This window comes from Haematobia irritans, chromosome 4 (assembly GCF_050003625.1).
Source record: "Haematobia irritans isolate KBUSLIRL chromosome 4, ASM5000362v1, whole genome shotgun sequence".
Taxonomy (NCBI): Eukaryota; Metazoa; Arthropoda; class Insecta; order Diptera; family Muscidae; genus Haematobia; species Haematobia irritans.
In genome coordinates, this window is record NC_134400.1 from 76,420,591 (window position 1) to 76,431,585 (window position 10,995).

At 36.8% G+C, this 10,995-nt stretch overlaps 3 protein-coding genes and 1 long non-coding RNA gene across 4 annotated transcripts; 1 reads left to right on the forward strand and 3 right to left on the reverse strand.

The window, feature by feature from the left end:
* Positions 1-415: 415 nt before the first annotated feature.
* Positions 416-1,126, reverse strand: LOC142235610 (uncharacterized). Its single transcript, XM_075306872.1, has one exon. The coding sequence runs from the start codon at positions 1,124-1,126 to the stop codon at positions 416-418; it is 711 nt and encodes a 236-aa protein (XP_075162987.1).
* A 72-nt stretch (positions 1,127-1,198) lies between these two features.
* Positions 1,199-2,050, reverse strand: LOC142235611 (uncharacterized). The gene has a single exon (XM_075306873.1). The coding sequence runs from the start codon at positions 2,048-2,050 to the stop codon at positions 1,199-1,201; it is 852 nt and encodes a 283-aa protein (XP_075162988.1).
* A 69-nt stretch (positions 2,051-2,119) lies between these two features.
* LOC142235612 (uncharacterized) lies at positions 2,120-3,863 on the reverse strand. The gene is made up of 4 exons (XM_075306874.1): positions 3,217-3,863; positions 2,586-3,150; positions 2,171-2,520; positions 2,120-2,126 (listed from the first exon to the last, which is right to left on the reverse strand). The coding sequence occupies exons 1-4, from the start codon at positions 3,861-3,863 to the stop codon at positions 2,120-2,122; spliced, it is 1,569 nt and encodes a 522-aa protein (XP_075162989.1).
* Positions 3,864-10,464: 6,601 nt separating this feature from the next.
* LOC142236197 (uncharacterized) lies at positions 10,465-10,995 on the forward strand. Its single transcript, XR_012721936.1, has 2 exons — positions 10,465-10,651; positions 10,707-10,995. It is a non-coding gene; the product is annotated as an uncharacterized LOC142236197 (long non-coding RNA).

The following is a 10,995-nucleotide window of genomic DNA, read 5'->3' on the forward strand; positions in this document are numbered from 1 at the left end:
ACCGCTACTCTCTCGGCTAAGAGTGACGTGATAATGGTGGAGTTGTTGTTGATAGGAATTTGATTGGTATGCAATGCATGATAATTTGTAAACGAGTTTTTGGCGATTGCCAAAGCAGGGAGTCCCAAACATGCTCCCCCTTGGAAGCTCTGCTTTCAATAAAATTTCATAAAGACTCAATTGGTAATTTGCATATTTTCGATATGGCTCGCTTTAAAGTGCCGTCCGCAGTCTTAATGACCGCCACCCGTACTTTGCCGTCTTTACCGGGTATGGTTTCTAGTACTCTAGTACTCAAGGGTGGTGTATTTTCGTCTCTTACTAGAACTAAATCGTCTTATTTTATGTTTGGAAAGCTAGAAGTCCACTTGTGTCGTTGTTGTAGAGTTTGAAGATACTCTTTTGACCACCGATTTCAAAATTGTTGATGATGTTTTTTCAATATTGATATTTTAACGTTGGATAGTGAAGGTTCTGGAATTGTAGTTGCTAGACGACCAATTAAAAAGTGCGATGGGGTGAGAGCACGTAAGTCATTGGGATCATTAGATATTGGTGTAAGTGGTCTGCTATTGATAATGGCTTCAGCCTGACAGCAAATTGTATGTAGCTCATCATGTGGGAGAATATGAGATCCTATAGTTCTGAGAAGATAGTGTTTGGCCTGTTTAACTGCGCTCTCCCAGAGGCCACCAAAATGGGGTGACCTTGGTGGAATGAATTTCCATTCAATGCCCTCGGTTCGACATACCTTCTCCACGCTTGAAATATGTGACTCTGATAAAAACTGGTTAAGCATTTCTTTTAGCTCTCTATTCGATCCTAGAAAATTGGTAGCATTATCAGAGTAGATAATTTTACAACGACCACGTCTTGAAATGAATCGTTTTAAATCAGCTATGAAACAATTTGTCGATAAATCTGGGACGAGCTCTAAATGAACTGCTTTTGTGGTAAAAGAGATAAAAACCGCTATGTAAACTTTTATTGGGGCTCTACCACGAACGCCTTGTGTCATGTAAAGTGGACCACAGTAATCAACACCACAAACTTCAAACGGAAAAGTTGATTCCACGCGATCTTTGGGCAAGTCCCCATTAGTTGTATTTGTGCTGTTGGTCGACATCGATCATCTGGTGCAGCTATGTATTACTTCTTTGATTACATTTCCTGCATTTATTTAATCCAAAATTTCTCTCTAATAAGGTTTTGCAAAGTTTGAGTACCTGCATGAAGGTGTTGGTTGTGGAAATATCGAATTAACGTCCTGCAAAATGGATGTGAAGAGGGCAGTAAAATTGGATGCTTTGAGCGATGAGTTACTCAATCTTCCTCCTACTCGAATAAGGTTATCATGCAAAAAGGGCGACAGTGGAATTAGTTTAGATTGTCTCTTCATGCAACCATTTCTACAAAGAGAACTTAAATCTTCTTTAAAATAGCAATACTGGATTAGGCGACATATGGTGTTGGTGGCTTGGTTCATCTCAGCGGCGGTGATGGCACCGTGAGTGATTGGGACCTTGTGACATAATGTAATAAATCGTTTAATGTATGCGAAAATACGTACCATTGTTTTGTAGTTGTTAATAAATGTATGGTTAATTATTAAGTCGTGTGTTATGGTAGTCGTATGGACAACTTTCAATGGTCGAACTTCGAGGATAGTGTTAACGGTTTGCAGTTGTGGTGGCCAATTGGATGGGGGTAATTTAATAAATGGTGGGCCATTGAGCCATAATTTGTTGCTGATTATGTTATCAGCAGTGGTACCCCGTGATAGTAAATCAGCTGGATTTAGTTGTGATGGTACATGATGCCATTTAATGTTGTTTGTAAGAGATTGTATTTTTGTGACCCGATTTGCCACAAAAGTGGACCACCTGGACGGCTGTCCAGCGATCCATGATGTTACTGTTGAATCTGACCAACAGGTTATTTCTGATGGTGTATGTGGCAGAAGTTCTAAAACGGTTGCAAGTAGCTCAGCCAAAACGACGGCAGCACACAACTCGAGGCGAGGAAGACTTATTTGTTTGATTTGGAGCATAGTAGCCCGGACAAGGGCCCTTCACTAGACAAGGTAACCGCGTAAATACAGGCTCCATAGGCTTTAGGGCTAGCATCTGAAAAGGCATGAATATAAGTAGTCATATTGTAAGGGACAAACCTTGGTATTTTTATGTTGCCAATTAAGTGGGATTGTTGTTTTATATATTCCCATTCAGTGAAAATATCCTGTGGTACACTTTCATCCCAGTTTAATTTCATAGACCAAAGGCCTTGCATTAAAATCTTGCACTTAACAACGATGGGGTTTATTAGCCCAAGAGGGTCGAAAACAGCTGCCATGTACGAGAGTATTTTTCGTTTTTTTGTTTGTTCTGATGAAGATGATTTGTTATAATCGAAGCTATATTCGTCCTCAGAAGAAGACCATCGAAGTCCCAAAGTCTTTACATATTGCATATTGGACACATTTATGATACTTTCTCTATCCTCATATGCGATATCCGATGACTTTTTCAGAATTTGATGCGAATTTGCGAAGAGGAAAACCGGTTTTTAGTAATGCGATAACTTGCTTTTTTTTGGATAAGTTTTGAAATATCATCTGCTCCTGTCATCATGTTATCGACATAAAAGTCGTGCGCAACCACTGCCGCCCCGAGCGGATACTCCGCTACTTCATCTTGTGCAAGTCGAGCAAGACATATCGTGGTCAAATACGGAGCGCTACTTGTCCCATAGGTAACTGTTTGCAGTTGAAATAAAGTAAGCGAGCTTGCATTCTGTTTTCTCCATACTATAGACTGCCACCGTGCATCACGTTCGTCGGCAAGTACTTGCCGGTACGTTTTAGTAATATCGGCTACCAAGACGTACTTATGAAAACGGAATCGGCTTAATATGTTGAAAATGACATTTTGAATTGTGGGACCTACGCAGAGAATGTCGTTTAGTGATTTACCATTAGATGTGTAGCACGAAGCATCAAAAACAACACGTAGGCGAGTAGTAGTGCTATCGGGTTTTATGACACAGTGATGTGGTATAAAATACCGATTTTCATAATCATCTGATGAAACCTCTTTCATGTGTGCTAAGCTGATGTATTCATCTATAAACTGTGTGTATTCATTGGCAAGGCTAGTATTTCGGGAGAATTTGCTTTCCAAATATTAAAACCTTTATTTGGCTATGTCAAAAGATAACCCCAACTTTTCCGGTTTCTCTTTAAATGGTAAGCGAACTATGAATTTGTTCGATATTGGACACCTGGTTGTGGTTTCATCGAAGAATTTTTCACAAAATTGCTCCTCAAGTGAAAATATGGATGATTCTGGAGGGTAATGCTCCAGTTTCCAAAAAATTTTTAGAATGTTATCTAAAGATTGCAAATTTGATGAAACCGACAAGCAGTGATACGGTATTGCCGATGGTAGGGCAACAGTGTTTGATGATAATGTTCTCTCTGTGAATGATGAATTGTTGTTGTGCTTTACACATCCAGCAACAACCCACCCCAGTTTCGTTTTTTGCAAAATTGCGGTATTTTCCAATTCAATTTGGCCAACTAGTAACAAATTGTAGAAAAACTCCGCTCCGATCAAAAGATCAATTGATCCTGGCTGATCAAACGATTCATCGGCCAAATGCAAGTTTTTAGTTATCTTTAATTTCTCACTAGGCTGATAAGACGTTATTGAGGGTATAATTACTACGTCAAGATTTGACGAAAATCCATTAACAAGGGACTTTATAACAATTGAAGAGGTATACCGGGCTTCAGTCGATGTCTCACCAACCCCAGATATATCAATATTTGTTTTCTTGCCGCGCAATTTGAGATGTTGTGCCATTCTTTCTGTAATGAAATTTAATTGAGATGCAGAGTCAAGAAGTGCTCTGCCTATAGCGGTTCCAAGTAGGACTGAATTATTTGTCTGGGATACCTTTAGTGTGACCGATGATTGTTCTGTGGGGTTAATTGGAGTCGAATGTGTTATGGACTTATTTTCTCTCTCAATGGAGCTCTCGTCTTCGTTGACCAAAAAAAATCAACCCAGTTTTAAAGCAGACAATTATATTAAAAAGAAATACATGAGAAGAGAGAATTACATTGATCTCATTGCACCAGTTATTGCGCTCATCATCTCGGCTAAGAGTGACGTGATAATGGTAGAGTTGTTTTAGATAGGAAATTTGATTGGTATGCAATACATGATAATTTGTAAACGAGTTTTTGGCGATTACCAAGGCAGGGTGTCCCAAACAAACATCATGTACCAAATTTCAGCCGGATTGGGGGTCCGTTTATATGGGGGCTATACGTAAAAGTGGACCGATATGGCCCATTTGCAATACCATCTGACCTACATCAATAACAACTACATGTGCCAAATTTCATGTCGATAGCTTGTTTCGTTCGGAAGTTAGCGTGATTTCAACTGACGGACATGCTCAGATCGACCCAGAATATATATACTTTATGGGGTCTTAGAGCAATATTTCGATGTGTTACAAACGGAATGACAAAGTTAATATACCCCCATCCTATGGTGGAGGGTATAAAAAGAATAAACAAAGGCTTTTAAGAACATGGACATGTGCAAATAACATAAAAAAATTTTCCCTTTGCACTCCCGGTAATTATTTGGACATAGGTTGCATATATGTGATTTTCGAGTAAATGTGAATTTCTAGTTTCCATGGTAACTGTCAAACTAAAACATCTCAACCCGGTGTGAACGGTGAAATGTTTTGGAAAAACGAATGAGGAAAACGAGTCGGTGGAACATAGCATAACATGAAAAATAATTAAAACTTTTTTATAATTTGCGAACGTCTATCTTCGGGTGTATTGAGAACAATTTTATGCTCTCAGTTTAAATGCTATTAAGAACAGTTTTATGCTCTCAGTTGCATTGTTGATTAAAACAGATTTATGGTCTCAGTTGAAGTTTTGTGCACATGCGGGTAGGAGGGCAGCGCGGATTAATTTGCTTATTTTGTCTTTTAGTGTGGCAATAGATTGAGCGAAAGGTAAATTCTATTTAGGGTTATTCGAAAAAAGGTATGTGTAAATAATTTTTTAACTTTTAGGATGGAGAACAACAAAGAAATAAAGAACAAAATAGCTGCTGGGGAGTATAAATTGAAGCAAATGGAAGGAAAGAGCACAATTTGGAATTATTTGTTTGAAATTGAAAAGGATGACGGATCGGCTTTACATGAAAAAGTTTATTTTAAATTCGTTAAAAGCCAAACATCAAATTTGGTTAACACATGTGTTCATTCCTGCACAAACAACACCTCACCGCAAATAAATAATCATGACAGAAATGTTTGCTTTGACGCTTTCATGAATTTCGCTATTGAAAATTGTCGCTCTTTTAGTGTTGTTGAAGGTTCGGGGTTTTCGAAAATGATTTCACAATGCGTAAAAATCGGGACAAAGTACGGCCAAAAAGTTGACGAGGATTATTTTATTCCATCTGCAGGAACCATGTCTAGAAGATCGAAACTGATGACGGATGAAAAGAAACAGGAACTAAAAGCCAACATACAAGAACTGATTTCGAATGGACAAGCGTCGTGCACCATTGATATGTGGACAGGCGACTTCGTAAAACGTAGCTTTCTAGGTGCCACACTCCACTACGAAAAAGACTTTCATTTAATAGATATTAGGGATGGAATCTATGGATTTTGCATCTAGCACCGCGTACAATGCCACAAAAAAATTGAGCGACCTGTTTGAAGACTTTGGAGTAATGGACCTTCCGAGAGTGGTGTTTGTTACAGACAGAGGTAGTAACATAAAAAGCGCATTAAAAAATTACAAACGACTAAATTGTTCTACCCATTTGTTTTCAAATATACTAAGAGAAGCTTTCGAATCCACCAATGAACTGGACGATATTATAAAGTCGTGTAAAAAAATTGTCAAATATTTTAAAAAATCAAACAAACAGCATATGTTGGACACAACTTTAAAAAATTATTGTTCGACCAGATGGAACTCTAACTTTGCTATGTTCAAATTTATATTTGACAATTTTACCAAAACCAATGAAATTCTCGCAGATAATCCAGATAGAAATATTCTAAACTTCAACGTTGTTGTACTACAGGCATTGGTGGAAATGTGCAACGATTTCGAAAGAATTTTCAAAACGCTCCAATCCGCAAAGTCCCCCACAATGTGTTACGTCATTCCATCTATTGATCGAGTCAAAACAATGTGTGAAATTAACAATAATGACAGGCCTGAGATTCTATCATTTCAGGAAAATGTTGCCTCACAATTGGAAAAGTGGACTTCTAATTTGGATATTTTACGCAAAGTTGCCCTATTCCTATATCCTCTAGCCATACAAATGCAAACCAATGATATGAATGACATCAAGAAATACTGCATTGAAAAATTACAGACCGCTTCATTATCATCTAGTAATATTTTTGGCCAATCCAATCCTTCAGCTTCTCTGGCAGATCCCCTACCTGCAAATTTGCCACACCCTGAACCACCAGCTAAAAAATATCCTTTCTAGTCTCTAAATTGATGAGTGCACAACGATCGCCAATTCTAACTGAAAGAGGCGAAATTGAAAGATACTGTACTGAGTTCGTGCGTTTTACTGAAGATTTTGATGTTATGGAATGGTGGCGGAATAACACAGAAAAATATCCTAAACTATCAAAACTAACAAGTAGTATATTATCTATTCCCGCAAGTAGTGCAGCATCTGAGCGAGTTTTTTCTTTAGCTGGAAATATAATAACCGAAAAGAGAAATGATTTGGAACCGAAGACGATAGACAGTATTTTGTTTTTGAATTTCATAACCAACAAAAAATATGATGTAAATGGTTTAACCATTTCCAACTTTGCCTTATACTCGTATATATTATATATGCAATTTTTTTGTGTTTTTCAACTGATTTTGTATATATGTGATAATATTTTTAATGTAATGTATGTTTGAATTGAGTTATGTTTTTGTTTTTTATGTTTGTTTCTTAAAAAAATAACAATGATTTTTGAAAACATAAAGCCAAAACATTTTAAATTTAGCCACCAAAAAATTCGATATTTAAAAAGTTTTAGATTATTTTAATGGTTTTGTACATCATTTTTTTCTGAGTGTATAAATAACGGCATACCAATGCATACTCCAAAGAATTTGGAGGGAACCAATCTGCTCTTTATATTAAATTACGAGCAAAGCATTACAACCAGGGCTGCCAATTTTGCCGATTTATCGGCATTCTGACGATGTTTTACGACTTAGATAAAATAACTCAAGTTGGTTTAATACCCAAATTGACTAATAGAATTATAGTACAGTAGAAATAAAAAATGAACACATACAGACAGATATTTTTTTAGAAATATCGATTTTTTTAATGAAAAATAATTTTTATGTTATTTATTAGAATATATAGCTACGCTTATTTATTTTTATACAAAAGTGATGTTGTTGTGTTTTTTTATTAAAATGCACAGTTGTGAATATTAATTTTGAGTTTCATTCGTTTTGTTTGTTATTGTTGGCTTCTCTTCAATCGTTATTGTTGTTTTTTTTTTATCTCAGCTTAAAGCCATGCATTGACTAAAGTACAAGTGTAGCTTAACCAACAGAGGAAAAGTATGCTTGTCAAATTTATTTGGGCAAAGCCCTATAGACTGCAAGATGGTTGGATGTACAGCTGTTTCGGAATTACCACATTCCTCATCAGCATCCTCTACTTGCAGCAAAACTATCAACCAATTATCAGAATAAATTCGGGTAATTCACTCAACCCAACGTGAACTACACTTGAACCTCCCGAAAAAGGGTTTGATAGTCGGCTACTGCCTAAACAATTTTGCCAGCATATCTCTTTCCTTTGCCAAACTCAAATCATCGATTTGTATGTATTTGGCTGGGTTTGTTTTTGAGCGTGCTTCCTCTATCTTCATTCGTTTTGTTTGTTATTGTTGGCTTCTCTTCAATCGTTATTGTTGTTTTTTTTATCTCAGCTTAAAGCCATGCATTGACTAAACTACAAGTGTAGCTTAACCAACAGAGGAAAAGTATGCTTGTCAAATTTATTTGGGCAAAGCCCTATAGACTGCAAGATGGTTGGATGTACAGCTGTTTCGGAATTACCACATTCCTCATCAGCATCCTCTACTTGCAGCAAAACTATCAACCAATTATCAGAATAAATTCGGGTAATTCACTCAACCCAACGTGAACTACACTTGAACCTCCCGAAAAAGGGTTTGATAGTCGGCTACTGCCTAAACAAATTTGCCAGCATATCTCTTTTCCTTTGCCAAACTCAAATCATCGATTTGTATGTATTTGGCTGGGTTTGTTTTTGAGCGTGCGTCCTCTATCTTCATTCGTTTTGTTTGTTATTGTTGGCTTCTCTTCAATCGTTGTTGTTTTTTTTTATCTCAGCTTAAAGCCATGCATTGACTAAACTACAAGTGTAGCTTAACCAACAGAGGAAAAGTATGCTTGTCAAGCTGAGATAAAAAAAAACAACAATAACGATTGAAGAGAAGCCAACAATAACAAACAAAACGAATGAAGATAGAGGAAGCACGCTCAAAAACAAACCCAGCCAAATACATACAAATCGATGATTTGAGTTTGGCAAAGGAAAAGAGATATGCTGGCAAATTTGTTTAGGCAGTAGCCGACTATCAAACCCTTTTTCGGGAGGTTCAAGTGTAGTTCACGTTGGGTTGAGTGAATTACCCGAATTTATTCTGATAATTGGTTGATAGTTTTGCTGCAAGTAGAGGATGCTGATGAGGAATGTGGTAATTCCGAAACAGCTGTACATCCAACCATCTTGCAGTCTATAGGGCTTTGCCCAAATAAATTTGACAAGCATACTTTTCCTCTGTTGGTTAAGCTACACTTGTAGTTTAGTTAATGCATGGCTTTAAGCTGAGATAAAAAAAAAAAACAACAATAACGATTGAAGAGAAGCCAACAATAACAAACAAAACGAATGAAGATAGAGGAAGCACGCTCAAAAACAAACCCAGCCAAATACATACAAATCGATGATTTGAGTTTGGCAAAGGAAAAGAGATATGCTGGCAAAATTGTTTAGGCAGTAGCCGACTATCAAACCCTTTTTCGGGAGGTTCAAGTGTAGTTCACGTTGGGTTGAGTGAATTACCCGAATTTATTCTGATAATTGGTTGATAGTTTTGCTGCAAGTAGAGGATGCTGATGAGGAATGTGGTAATTCCGAAACAGCTGTACATCCAACCATCTTGCAGTCTATAGGGCTTTGCCCAAATAAATTTGACAAGCATACTTTTCCTCTGTTGGTTAAGCTACACTTGTAGTTTAGTCAATGCATGGCTTTAAGCTGAGATAAAAAAAAAAAACGACAATAACAATTTTGAGTTTTTTATATGAATAAATACTTTTTTTACCAAAAAATAGGTTTTATGTTAATATTATTTACATTGCCGATTTTTTAAATGTAAATGCTGATTATTTTCTCTGAAAAAAGTGACGATTTTTCTTGAAATGGCAGCCCTGATTACAACCAATAAGAAGAAAAAAACAACCCTCATTGCTTTACTCACGTAGCTGTTCTGCTATTAGGTCTGTTCGAGTACTTTTCCAGTAAAAAATATGCAGTAAAAACTAGCAAGAGAGTAAAAACCGTTTTTACTCTCTTTGCTCAGTTTTTGCTCTCTTGCCACAAAAAGTACGCGAACGCCATCCAGTAGAAACTTGCAAATTAAACAGATCAGGTGATTGTATTTTATGTTGCAAATGAAAAAACGAATAAAAGAAAATTGGACGTACTTTGATCACCGGGAACATATAAAAGAATTGCTTTAGGTAAGTATGATACAAGCAATAAATAAATTCAAGAAAATGTAACTTTCGAACATTTTACAGATGAGGAGTACCAGCAAAATGTGGTGGACGAAATTGGTGGTGATAGTTTTGAGGAAGTAATTTTCACCTAGAGTGAAGATGACTTTCTTTGCCCTCACCAATAGTTCCACGTTGAAAATGAAGTCATTTCTTGTACCAACGACGATGAAGGAACTGGGAAGCCCGTGTGGATTGAGCAAGCAGTAAAATTTTTGATATCTAAAGTGAAAGAGTTACGACCAAAAGTGGGAAAATCGGCCAACCTAAAAAATAAAAAACAGATGTGGATAAAGATTTTAGAAGGATTGTGTTCACTTGGATACAATTTCAATTCTCAACAAGTGAAACCAAGTATTTCAGTTTGGAACGGAAATACAAACGCGCGCAGCTTTACAACTCTAAGACTGGTCGGAATAGGCAGACGTGCCCTTATCAAAGGTAAACTAAAAAATGCATGCACCTGTTTGTTAAGAATCTTATGCCGTTACGCCATTTCTTTTTGCAGCGCATTGGATGATCTATTGCAGGAAAAGTCTATAAATCCAGGGGGTTACTCTGTATTGCGATGCGTAAGAAAAATTGTCGCGAATCGAGTAATTGGTACTCAGTAATTCGTTTTCGTATCTACCTTGCGCAAATCTGGAATCACCGCACTCTATAATGCGAAAGCGTATGTCAAACTCGTTCGTTGATCGCAAAAATCGTGCGCAAACAAAATAGCAACCGCAAAGTAACAAACATGTAAGTAAGCACAATTAAATTTTTATATTTGTATCTAAATTGTTTATTGTTTTAGGGAAAAACCAAAAAAGTTACAGACACAGCAACGTCAGTTCCAAACTTTGGTAGACCTTATGGTCCAACACAGCGATTTGGCCAAGGGACAGTTGCAGAGTGCAAATGCGAAACAACGCGCTAAGATTTTGTGGACAAAACTGGCTGATGACCTCAATGCAAATGGACCTCCTGTAAGAGATGTCGCTGGTTGGAAAAAAGTAATGTACATACATAAACGCATCTTTATTAAGACGAAAATTTTGTATAAATCTATAAAAATGAAATATTCGAAAACGTTTGTCACATAA

Excerpts from the sequence above, each read along its gene's own strand:
- LOC142235610 (XM_075306872.1), bottom strand. The coding sequence starts at position 1,126 with ATGTCGACCAACAGCACAAATACAACTAATGGGGACTTGCCCAAAGAT.
- LOC142235611 (XM_075306873.1), bottom strand. The coding sequence starts at position 2,050 with ATGCTCCAAATCAAACAAATAAGTCTTCCTCGCCTCGAGTTGTGTGCT.
- LOC142235612 (XM_075306874.1), bottom strand. The coding sequence starts at position 3,863 with ATGGCACAACATCTCAAATTGCGCGGCAAGAAAACAAATATTGATATA. Across the intron at positions 3,151-3,216 it reads GAGAAACCGGAAAAGTTGGG|CCTTGCCAATGAATACACAC; the intron begins GTTATCTTTTGA and ends CCGAAATACTAG. Across the intron at positions 2,521-2,585 it reads CAAAACTTATCCAAAAAAAA|TCATCGGATATCGCATATGA; the intron begins GCAAGTTATCGC and ends ATTCTGAAAAAG.